Source organism: Pipra filicauda, unplaced genomic scaffold (genome assembly GCF_003945595.2).
Source record: "Pipra filicauda isolate LSUMZ 115617 unplaced genomic scaffold, ASM394559v2 scaffold65_size3143899_pilon, whole genome shotgun sequence".
In the NCBI taxonomy this organism is placed as follows: domain Eukaryota; kingdom Metazoa; phylum Chordata; class Aves; order Passeriformes; family Pipridae; genus Pipra; species Pipra filicauda.
In genome coordinates this window covers 2837025-2849066 of record NW_024104820.1, presented here as the reverse complement: position 1 = coordinate 2849066, position 12042 = coordinate 2837025, and the positions used below count along the sequence as shown (strand labels likewise).

At 37.2% G+C, this 12042-nt stretch overlaps 1 protein-coding gene across 1 annotated transcript in view; it reads right to left on the bottom strand.

Annotated features, from left to right (window-relative positions):
• The window catches only part of ITGA8 (integrin subunit alpha 8), a 109882-nt gene that overhangs the window by 17374 nt on the left and 80466 nt on the right, over positions 1 to 12042 (bottom strand). The window contains exons 26-27 of the mRNA XM_027720540.2: positions 10456 to 10581; positions 7134 to 7247 (exon numbers count right to left, since the gene is read on the bottom strand). Of these exons, the coding sequence (XP_027576341.1) occupies positions 7134 to 7247; positions 10456 to 10581 (240 nt within the window). The remainder of the gene's footprint in view (positions 1 to 7133; positions 7248 to 10455; positions 10582 to 12042) is intronic.

Below are 12042 nucleotides of genomic sequence, written 5' to 3'. Positions count from 1 at the left end.
ACAGGAATGAAGAATATAACAGACTAGAGAGCATTTTCCTGCATTTAAAGACTTATGCATTGGTGCAAAGGGCTTCCAAACAATGACTGTGGTCAACATCAGTTGCAAACAGGATTCTTACTTATGCCAACACCTTGGAGATACAGGCAGCTGTCTCTCCTACAGCCTTGTTTATAATTCTCAAGCCAATTGTAAGAAACAGCATTTCTTTACCATATCATTTTTTAAATAGCATATGTTTAAATATTCAGTGTTTACTGGAAGCAGCAGGACCTGTGGTTTGAAATTCAAGCTGAGGACTTATGGCTCAGAGGAAGGGGAAGAAAGAATTTGGTATTTGTGTCTGTGTCTAATGACCAACAGTAGGGAGCCCAGCCCTAGTACACTGACCTTTTGAGGTTCCCCTCGTGTTAGAACAAGCAGAGCCTGCTCTTGTACACGTCGCCGAGACAGTAGTTTGCAATAATCTGGGAAGCAGGCAAAGCACGGCCATCCCCTGTGTTGCCTGGGTGGTAGATCCTGCTGGTGTATCTATTAAGGCTTCTCTCTCCCTGCATACTTTTGTTTTACAAATAGATTTTTGAACTGAAGCCTTTGTTTTCTTAAAAGTTGTGAGACAAAAAAGCAGCCAGAAATGAAGGAAAATATTCCCAATAAATATTCGGTTTAGTGTTTCCCTAAGTACAATTGGGACAGAAATTATGTGAGAAGTGCTGGAAAATCTTCGACAAATCAAAGGACAGTTTTCCAGATTCCAGTGGAATGCTGGTGCTTTCTGCAGGAAGCACAAGTACAGACCCCGAATTCCCCCCAAAGTATCTTTAAGGCATGTGGTCATCCTGGTCAGAGAGCAGACTGAAATGCAGGGACAAATCTGGCTCACAGGAAGCTGGACTGAGGGTAGAAGGAACAAAACCTTTAGCAGCTTAAAGTCTGACAGATCATTACTGTTCTGCAGGTTTGAAGAGTTCAGCTTCTGGAGAGACTCCCCAGAATGATTCTGTTCCATTGCCTCTATGGAGAATTGTTCAACCTCACAGAATTTTTTTCTGGTTAGATGTAGTCCAGTGAAGCACCCCTAACAGAAGGACACATACTTTCTCTATGGCAGGCTGCGTGCTGTGGTGGAATTTTCCCCCCAAGAACTTATGTCTACTGCATATGGAGTTCAGTGCTGTTATAACAATATTGGCCATACTTGATTAAAACTTGTTTCCCTTTGTGTCTGCTGGAATCTGGCACACTTAAAGGAGTAAGCAATAGCTTTTAAATATATGCTTTGGGAATTCATTAGCTTGCTCTCTTTGACCGATACCTCCTAAAACCTGAACTACTGCCAATAGAGTAGCTTACATAAATGCTGAGAGTAGAGGTCATATAACTACTTGTTCTTGTATTAATCTGTTTAAAAATGTGTATATGACTCTGCACATGGTCAAAAAATATTTGTGCTATTTGTAACGAGAGGGTATGCCCACACAAATGTATCTGTGACCAAAGACAAAATTCTGAAAATCAACACATCCTCCTCTCTATCATTAACTTTTTACACTTCACATATTATATCTTTTATATTCATTTAAACAGATTATGTTAAATTATAATAGAGACAGATATTTTCTTGTGATTCCAGAGGACTTCGGTATACAGATTATAATGGTTATTTATTTAAGATGTTTATTTCTTCATACACCTAACATTACCTATACTTTAGCACAACTAGCAAAAGTCTCATGTTCTGCTCTTGTTAACAATTAAAATATTTTAAATAACAATGACTGAAAACAAAACTAGCCCACACCCAAAAAACCTCATTAGTTCAGTCCCATGCAAATATCTCTTTCTTTGTAGCCTTCATTCCACATAAACAATGAAATCCAGTATAATATAGTATTTTTGGCCACACACAATTTTATTTTTTACTTATTTGGTTTTTCAAATAACAACAGTTGTTTGACGTAAAGGCAAATTTTGTTGGGCAGTTCATCAAATTTTTGGCTTTTAATTCTCAGTCTGAATTAAAACAATCTACTTAAACTCCCATATATGGCTTATATATGTCAATGAATGAGGGAACAAGATGTCTCTCTCACTAACTTCTCTGCTTCCCCACTTCCATCCATGGACAGGGAATTTAGGTTGGCTGCAGAATTATTCTTTGAAAACACTAAGCAACCTTCCTTTGACTGAGATGTTTTCCACTGGGCACAGAAATAGGTTCTGTGCTGGGGGATACTGAGGACAGAATTATTGTTCCTTGGGGTCATATCCCACTTATAGGTGGAATAATTGCTCCCATAGTAAAGATGAGAGGAAGAAAAGTGATTGAATAAAGGATCTCATACAAGAGCTAGATCTCTCAGACCACCTTCACCAATTCACTTCTGTTCTGAGTTCCAAGTCTCTGCTAACAACGTGTCCTGCACAGTCTGTGTGGCCCCACTGCACAGGCTGTGTGCATTCTGCCTCCAATAGCCTTTGTGCAGCTAAACTGAATCCTTGTCCCACAAACATTGCCTGGGCTAAAGAACTTCTATCACACTAAAGAATCTCTGAGTTCACCAGTAGTAAAATATGGGGATTCTCAACAAGATTTCTCATCATGGAAATACAATTAGAGCATTCACTCTAACAGTGACGACAGCTCCAGGTCCAGGCAATGAAGGCAAAGGCAGATGAGAGGACTGGAAGGACTTGTAGCTGATGGTCCAAAATAACAAGGCGTTATATCAGGCTTTTCCTTATTTTCTACACCTTTCCAGATGTCTCAATTTGTTTTTATGTTCCTGCAAAAGTGCAACTTCAGCAGAAGGGAACACTATCGTTTTTTAAAACAGGCCTCTCAAGCTGAAGAGAAATTAATTTTGAGTCTTCTAGTCACGAATTCTCTAATCACTAGACTGCCAGCTCTAGCTTCTCACACTGAATATTGAATAAAAAAAGTCCTCCTTAAGTCTTTCAACTAGTTCCACAGGTATCTCCCAAGTAGTCTTTGGATTCTGCGTTCTGAGAGGGTGGGCATATTCCCACTTAATCCTGATTTGGGTGCCTATCCCCCTGATAAGGGATAGCCCTCATGCACCACCCTGATGATTAGAGCAAGTCAATTTGTCTGAGGTACCTCATTGTCTCCATGCACTGAATAGGGAGCCTAGGTATTTAGTTCCAGGTTTTGGATACCAATCTGAGGCCAGGCACTTAAGGTACAGCTGTTGCAGCACACAACACCTTTATTTTGTCAAGCATATATTTCCATTTTTAGGCACTTAAAAGAAACAGGATCAGTGCATGTTCAGAAACACTGAAATAATCAATATTTAAGAGAGAAGCCAAAACATGACTTTGGGTACTAAGAGCACCCTACTGCAGTGTGGCTGCTGTGCTTCTCTTGCTTTTCAACTTTTTCTGATTTAAACTAGATTTTTCTCCCTTCTACCTATTAAAGTTCATGCAGTTAGGAGGGCCAAATTCACATATCTAGAACTGTCTAAAAGTCAAGAGAGAAACAATACAATTATATTCAATAACATTAAAAGAAGATAAAATAAACTTCAAACCTCTTGGGAACTTCACACACCCTCTGTAGTCTTTTTACATAACTGCCTCCCCAAGCTCTCCCAGAAAGAGATTTGTATCATTGTGAGGAATTTTCAGTACAGGCTGAAATAATAGCTAAAAATGAGCTGAGTTCCAAATCCCACAGTGTTATAAAAGTTCCAAAGAGCTTGGAGCCTGAAGGATGTCAAAAATCAGACAGATGGTACAGATTCATCCCTTAGAAATTCATTTTCAAAACAGATGTTTTACTAGACAACTCCCAAGTCTTATATTAAAAGATACCCACCAGAGTTCAAAGAACGCTGGGCCAGATCCCCTCAGGTCTCCCTCTGATGACTCAGAAATATCATGATTAGACAAATGGGGACATAATGGAGCCCCCTCAGAACACAACGTAACATGACCATGTAAGGTTGTTTCTCTTTTGCACGAATCAGGCTATTATTTGCTTGATCAGCAAGTCTGAATCCAAAAGTCAGCTTTACTAGAGGGTTCATATTTACAGCCAGGCTTTGAAGTTAATCCAGAAAAGTCTGTGATTCTTCTTGCCCTTTGCACAATGTCTGTCTCTATCTTTGCTGGCTGGTTGGGAAATTTGGGCTGCTTTATTTACTCAAACATGTCTAATCATTGCATGTCATTTATCTGTTATTTGTTATGGGAGTTTGAGTTTTAAGGTGACAGATTACAACTGTCAAGAGACAAGGGGTCAGCTGTTGTCAGTTAAACTAAGTGGAAGAGGAAGGAGTCACTCAATACATGACAGATATTTTGTGGCAACAAAATATACAGGCTGATCCATATAACTTTGATGAAAAACATGAATTATTTCATCCTAGCATAAATCAATCATTTTCAATAAAATCCTTCTCAGGTTTGCATTAACATATCTATAAGAAGAAAATACATCATGACAGTGTGTTCTTGGCTTTAATGAGCACAAACAATTTCTTCTGCAGATCATCATGTCTTCATTTAGATTATAACACAGTTCAGGAATGTTGTGTGTCACCATTATCCTGCTTTCTTTGGCATATGAAAATTTTGTACATTAATTGCATGTGCAAAAGAGGTTGGGATGTTGCTGTAGAGACTTTCATCTAAGCTTCTTTACAAAACCTTCCTGGTTCACAATCACCACATCCTGATTATTTTGACTGCATTTTAATCCTTAGTCTGAATTTGCAGCTTTCAGCCTAAGTAACAACAGTTGTTTTTTAAATATACTTCAGTTTACTTCTGGAACAACTTCAGGAACTACAAGTTTGCAGACTTACTAGGAGCAGATTGTGTCCTTTTTAGGAAACTGTGCTCTACAGTCTTTTATGGTGATGGCTGTATAACTGTTAATTTTAAAAGGGGCTGTGAAAATGGGAACTGTTTTGAGGCGAGTGGGAGGAAGGTAACCAGACCCTAGGACACTATTTACTGTCTTTCTCTCAGTTTGCATGGGAAGCAGGGATCATGTTATTCCAGCAGCTATTTAGACATAAATGGGAGGATACAACAATTCTCTGGGGACTACCTTTTCCTACTTAGGAAAAAATCCTGTCGCTTTAAGTGAAGTTTTCTGAGTCTTTATAAGACTTGCAAGCTACTATTCAAAGGAAACAGAAATGTTTACAGAGAAAAGGTAAAATCACGGCCCATAAAAGCCTTGTTTGATACCAAGGGTATGTAAGGCCAGTGGAGTGAGCAGAAGATGTTCTTGTAGGAGTGTTTCCCATGAGGTCTCTGTACCCAGGGAGTGTACAGGATGGCTCATCCTTGCCCCTGCCCACAGGCTGGTGTAAGGTTCCATCTCTGCCTGGAGCTCACTGAGTGAAGGGAGGTGCAGGCATAGCAAGCATGATTTATTAAGGAGCAAGGAGAAGCTAAAGGGACTGCAGCGCTGGCACTGTCTGGTTTGCACACACCCATATCCCAAGGCCCAGCTTTGACCCTTCTCCCCTATACAGATCAGAAGGAGAGCAGAAAAGACGTTTCAAATCAGCTGGATAATGCATGTTCTGAAGATACCTTTCTGTCTTGTCACTGTCTACAGTCAGGCAACCTGTTTTGGCATCTAACTTTCAGATTACTAAAATTACATGGTGAGTCCCACTGCTCCTGCTTTAAACGTGCTACTGAATTTCATGCAGTTATCCCTGTTCTGAACCAAAGTCAAGCTAACGAAGGTTACATCCAAGAAAAAGATTCTGGTTTTAGTAGGAATCATTAAGAAAAGGAGATTTCATGTCTTCTGTAGCTAGCTTGATCCAACTGTTACACATCTTCTGTCACAGCCAAAAACTCAGAGAAAACTCTCTGTTTCTCATTACAACTGTTTAGCTTTAATCTCTTACAGTTATTTCTTGTTATATACTAAACTGGACTTAGAAAAATCTTTATGAGGCTAATTCCCACTGAAATAGCTGTAAATAGCCTAGAAAATTGGCATCTAAAGATCGGTGCACAAGGTCTCATTTATGAGTTTGTTTTTCCACAAGACCTTGTTTTTGCCCCTTATGGAGTTAATTAGATTTCACCAGCAGAATGATGAAGACAAAGACTTGACGGGATTGGGAACAGGTTGGGTTCAGTTCCCAATAAGGTAGCTAGCTAAAGGAGCTAAGCTTTATCTTTTGCTTGGTAAAAAAAATTGTGAACGCTCACTGTGTTATTGCTTGCACACTGCAGTGCTCAAAATTGTCACACATTGTTCCAGTCAAAGATAATATCTCTGCATCTCTACTTGTCTCTGTGTGTTAGGAACAGTGAACTAGTGCAGTTAAGTTCTTACCTGAACTTAACAAGTACTAGCCAGTGTGCGACTGTCAGTCTCTTAGCAGAATTAGAAAAAACTGGAATAAAATTCCCATCCTATTTTCCAACAGATGCATTTTTCCTATCACTGCAGAGATGCTTGCATACTGGCATTTTCCATGCAAAATTTTGTAAGACCTTTGCAAAAGCTTGCACCAGAAGATGTCCATCCCAGTTCTCAGATTTGGAAGGACAGAGAGACATTCAGGCTGTCATGTTTTTGTATTTGAACCAGAATATGCCCTTTTTCCACACTTTTTCCATGGTCTGCACTGTCCCTTCCCTTTAGTAGCAAGACACAGATTGTCACTGTGTGAGTGTTGTATATCATATGAGTTTGATACATATTACTCTTCCCTAGATTAACAGAGAATGAATAACAATGAATTTTTAAGATGGACATAGTGTATGCTGTTTGGCTCCAAGAAAAAGCTTCCATTGGGAAAGACGTTACGAATACAGAGCACATCATGGGGACCTAAGATATTATTTATTTGGGCCAGTCCAGGAAAGATGTTTAAAATAACCTTGGAATTTCCAGGTAGGATTTAGGACATAAATTTGAGAGGGAGTGCTAGGGAAAAAAACAAAAGTAAGCAGCATGCATACAACCTGGACAAGAACCAGTGAGATGTTACCTTCAAAGAAAATGGTAGCAAAAAGCATTTGCGTTTGACCCATTTAATTCAATAATTTATATTTTTAAATATCTGGTCAAATAAAATATACAGGGGTCTTTGTGTATAGACAGAGAGCTTTGTGTGTATTACCTCCAGGAATGTTTGTGCCCAGAGCCGGGACCTGATTTTTAGCGCGGCACTCTTTCCTCTTTCCAGTTGTCCCACAGTGCATGAAATTAGGACACACTTCACGTTTGTACAGTTCTGTGCACAAAACAAAGGGAAGTCATACTCATGCTTTGAAAATGTATAAAACCATAAGTAAGCGAAACCAAATCAACTTTCCCTTAAAGAGCTAAGCAGTCTGAAATCATTGATTTCATGTAATATGAGTCATTGTGAGAACTATAAACCAAAGGGGAGATCCTTTTTGTGTCACCAATGGGTACAACCACCTATCTGTAATAATGAAGATAAAAGTAAAAATTTTCAATCTGCTCCAAAGAACTCTTAAGATGTCTAGGTATTTACCAATCTTTTGAATCATGCTCTTAGTCTTCACCTATCAGTAATTTTATGATTTCAACACTTTTTTTCTGCTCTTATGCATGGAAAAGTGTTTATTTATGTTCCTAAATCTTTTCTAACTCTCCTGATTTTCCCACTGATATTTACATTATAGCAGCCAGAATATTTGCTGAGATTCATTAGTTGCTTTACTTCAAACTTATTGTCCATGAAACATTCCTGATGAACAGTGATTCTGGCTCATATACAGGTTGGAAAGCAAAAGCCAAGCAGTGCAACTCAAAACTATATACTCTTAAAGTCTGCCAGAAAAATGTTACAAAAAAGGTTAAAAGCTAACTGGAAGCCACTGAAGGGAATGAGCAGAGTCTTGTGGGGTAACCACAGAAATTATGTGGTTGTTTAGTGCATAGAATGGGAGAAAGATCTCAAAGAAAAATGATTAAATGTGTGTACAAAAAAATAAAAATGTTTTATATATACAAATGGGTTTTACCTGAAAAGTTTTTGTTTAATTCAGGAGGAAGGCTGAGGTTTTAATTGATTCCTATTTTTATAACAAAGCAGAGAATCCCTCCCATGACAGAAGGCCTTGTGACCTCAAATGCAAAGCTAAGTTTTCACAAGTAAGTATATTCCCTAGTGAGAGTGAGAATGCACTACCAGTGCCCATATTTCAGGAAATGAGATGATGATGTATGGAACCGATCTGAAAACACCCTTAAGGAATCCTCTGTCTTTATAGACAGCTTTCCCACAAATCTCTATCTTATTGCAGGATAAGCAGAAGCTGTATGCTTAATTGCTGTTTTCTATGTCTGCTTGAAAATGAAACTGTAAATTCTGGAACTTGCAGCTATAAACTTTTTTTTTTAAATGAATAATTTAAAGTATCTGTTTATTTGGCCTTAAATATCCTCCACCAGATTTATTTATGTTGCAGGACGAAGAAGAGCTGTTTTCATTAATATAGGAGCCAAAATCACATGCAAAATAAATCATTAGTATGCAAAAAGTCTACTTTTGGCTGACATTTTAAGACCTGAACACATATTTCTGTTTTTTTAAGTAATGTATTTAGCCTGTAGTGATTTTCAGAACAATGTAACATTAGAACTAATAGAAGAGAAACCAAATGTTTAATAAACAGTATGAATAGAATAAGAGGTTCTCAGAACATTTTGTCTGTGAAAATGCTTTGATGAAAATAACAGAACTTCTTCTAAAGAAAAATACATATTTTAACAAATAATTATCTTTGGCCAATCAGTCTTTTCCGAGAGCAGCATTCATTTTTCATGTATACTTCTACAGTGTCAAATAAAAAAAATTTTTTTGCATCCGTAGCACATAATGTTGAAGGCACACAGAACTGGGACACCTTTTAACTGAACTAATGACATTGCTTTTCTATGCTCATCTGAAAAAGTCCTGTTATACATCCAGCGGTAAGCACTGTACCCAATCCTATCCTAATTTGTGCTAATCAAAAGCACATTGTGGTAGAAGACTGCTCATCAAAGTGCCAATTTCACATCATTAAGTTCTCAGCTAAATATATTTGATCTGTCTACATCAAGCAGCTGAAAATTCTCTGCTTCATATTTTAAGTTGCAGGCACAGTGCATACTTCAGAACTTTGTTAACCACTTCCAGTTGCTTCAGTAATTTTTATGTTCGCAGTCTATGGGCCTAATCACCAAGAAAGATAACGGATAATTAAGGTATTACTGAAGAATAGATTATGTGTTCTGTGATATTGACTGGCAAGTCTTTGAGAGCCCAGGCATTTTTCCTTCAGCCCCAGTGGAATCAGATTCTTTCCAGGGTATTGGGTTGATGAAAGAATGACATAGGAATCAAGTTATTATTGTTTAAAATGAGTTCATCTGTGATTTTGTTCTTAACAACATTATGGTATTCATTACTTTCAGATTCTATCTTCTTCCTGTTACAAAAATTGCCAAATTTACTTTCAGAAGCACTCTAATTATTCTATTACTCCAGAAGACTTAGGTCTGTGAGGTTCTTTTCTTCCTACCAAAATTCTAGTCATGTCAAGGAATTCAAACATGAGCTTGCAGTAAACAGCTTAATAAGAGACTGGAAAACATGAAAGAAACTCTGCCTGAGATTCATAAAAATAGATGGAAAGCACTGACTGCATGAATCCTTCGACTGACCTCAAGGTCACCAAGTTTGAATGCTGCCTCTAGGCAAGGGGAGCTGATACCTACAATGCTGAAGTATGCTAAGGATGGGACTCTGAACAGAGGAATGGAAAAAAACAACTTCTCAAAATACAGCAAAGTCTAAATACTGACTAATTAAAGCTATTTAGCTGGGAGAGAAATCATTCCTCTTACTCCAGCATTGTCTGGATTTTTAAAAATGCAGTGACCTGTCCCATTTGCCTTGCTTGTGGTACTGTAAAGGGAGAGAGAGAGTCTCACTTTCCCATGTGTATGTAAGTACTTACTGGGGGGAACAAATATACTGCAAACTATTTGTCTATCAGAACTGTTATTCTACATGAAAATGTTAAAGCGTGAGCTACTCCTTAAGAAAGAGCCAGAATGCTAGGAGTCAAGAAGAGACCCAGTTTTCAGAAGTAAGAACTTGAAATTTATTTTGTGGATGAGAGCCTCATTCTCTAAATCAGTGATTAAATTCTCTGTGATAAGTGTGCATGACCACAGAGGTTTGTCTGCAAACAACCTGGAGTCAAACAGCCAGGAATTTGGCATGCATGATCTCTAATGTAAAAATCTGTCAAATTCTCTAACCTGGGGAATGGTGATATGTAATAAACAGCATTTTAAATTGAGGGGTTAAAATTGCTTAGAAAAATATTCAAAAGTTTGTAAATAAATTGCAGTCAAATCAACAGCCACCTTGATACACTGCATGCACAGTCTCAGTTTATAGTTTTTAGACAGCTCACCAATATTTTTGCAGAGTTTTTCCTGTGAGGTTCTGCCACTGCAACATCCCTTCTCCTGATATAATGAGAAATTGTGGAATTATACAAAAAAGCAGCAAGTTCAGGAGTGTCTTGTGGAATAGCAAACTGCAAAGACAAAAAATGTGAATAATAATGACATGCTTAGGAATGATTCTAACAGATTTATTCCCTCTCAGAGGTCTTGAATTTTGGATTAACACTGTTTTTTCAATTTAACAGCACAACCATGAGAATATACTATCTTCAACTAGGAGCACAATGAGTAATAGCACAGCAAGATATTGCTCATTTATAGGAATTACAGTAGATAATATTTTTTCCACTTTTTACTGTTGTCAATTTCATTGTTTTACTGAATTTTATTAGACTCTTGGGGCCAGATTCTGATATATATGACAGGATAAATTCCAAGTTGTCACACAGAAATCTGATCATTAGTTCAGATCACAATCTGCCTATTGAAATATAATGATTTTACCAGTTTTAGAAAGTAGAAAAAACAAAGGGAAATCTGACTTCAAACAACACAATTTTTGATCATTATTTGTTACAGATTTCTTTTCTTCAGCTTTATATTTACAGATTTTTATTCTCCAGTTAAAACCTACTTTTTTTTTTTGTTGTTGGCAATTTGTCTTTAATTTCTACACAGAGCATTTATGGCTTCTTTCATGAAGCCTCAAAGAACTCCTGGGAAACAGATGGAAAGATGAATTTTAATTCATGACAATCTAATCATGTAAAATCAGAATAAGATAGATGTGGAAGTTTCCAGTAAGATTTCAATAGGAACTCCCCGAAACATAGCCAAGACTGTTTCTTAAGGATCTCAGATTATCAAGAGTTACATCAGATCCTTCTTATCAGTTCCTTTAACCTTGGAACACAAAATATCTTAAACAAATTCCTAAAGAAAATGTTTGTAATTGTAATAAGTGTTGTAGCACTAAAGGGAAGAGAATAGCTGTAAACACACAAAATCTTCCACACATTAATGCTGTGTAGTACTAGATTTGGAAAATTTGTACCCTTTGACAGTCTGAGATCTTCAGTCAAAGGATTCTAAAAAGTGAAAGGCACTGTAATTCATTAACAGATGAAAACCATTAACAAAAGCAAGAATCCTCTTTTTTCTGTTGTTTAATGAGGTTAACATTGTCTATTTGCAATAAGGGAACCCTTAAGTAGCTAGTACATCTCTCCTTTTCAATGTGGTAACATGGGAATTCTCCTTCCAGAATTCTTTCACCAGCATATATAGGCTTCTTTAATGATGAAAAATTAAAAAAACACAATATAATGATACGCCCGTATAGAAGTCGGCAATATATGATCAGAACTGATGTATATGTAGATCCATTTGAACACAAGATGATTTTCATATTTACTTTTTTTTCATATATCCTAGAGTGTTATCCTCTTCAGTAATGAATTATTACAGCAAAGGTTCGAAAACAGCTCTCTATGGTTAAGAGAAAACATAGCTGTCCCCTGAAACAATTTAAAATTAGAATTTCTACAGTGGCCTAGATGTTCAGTTTAAAGATATTATTTTATCCTTCTTGA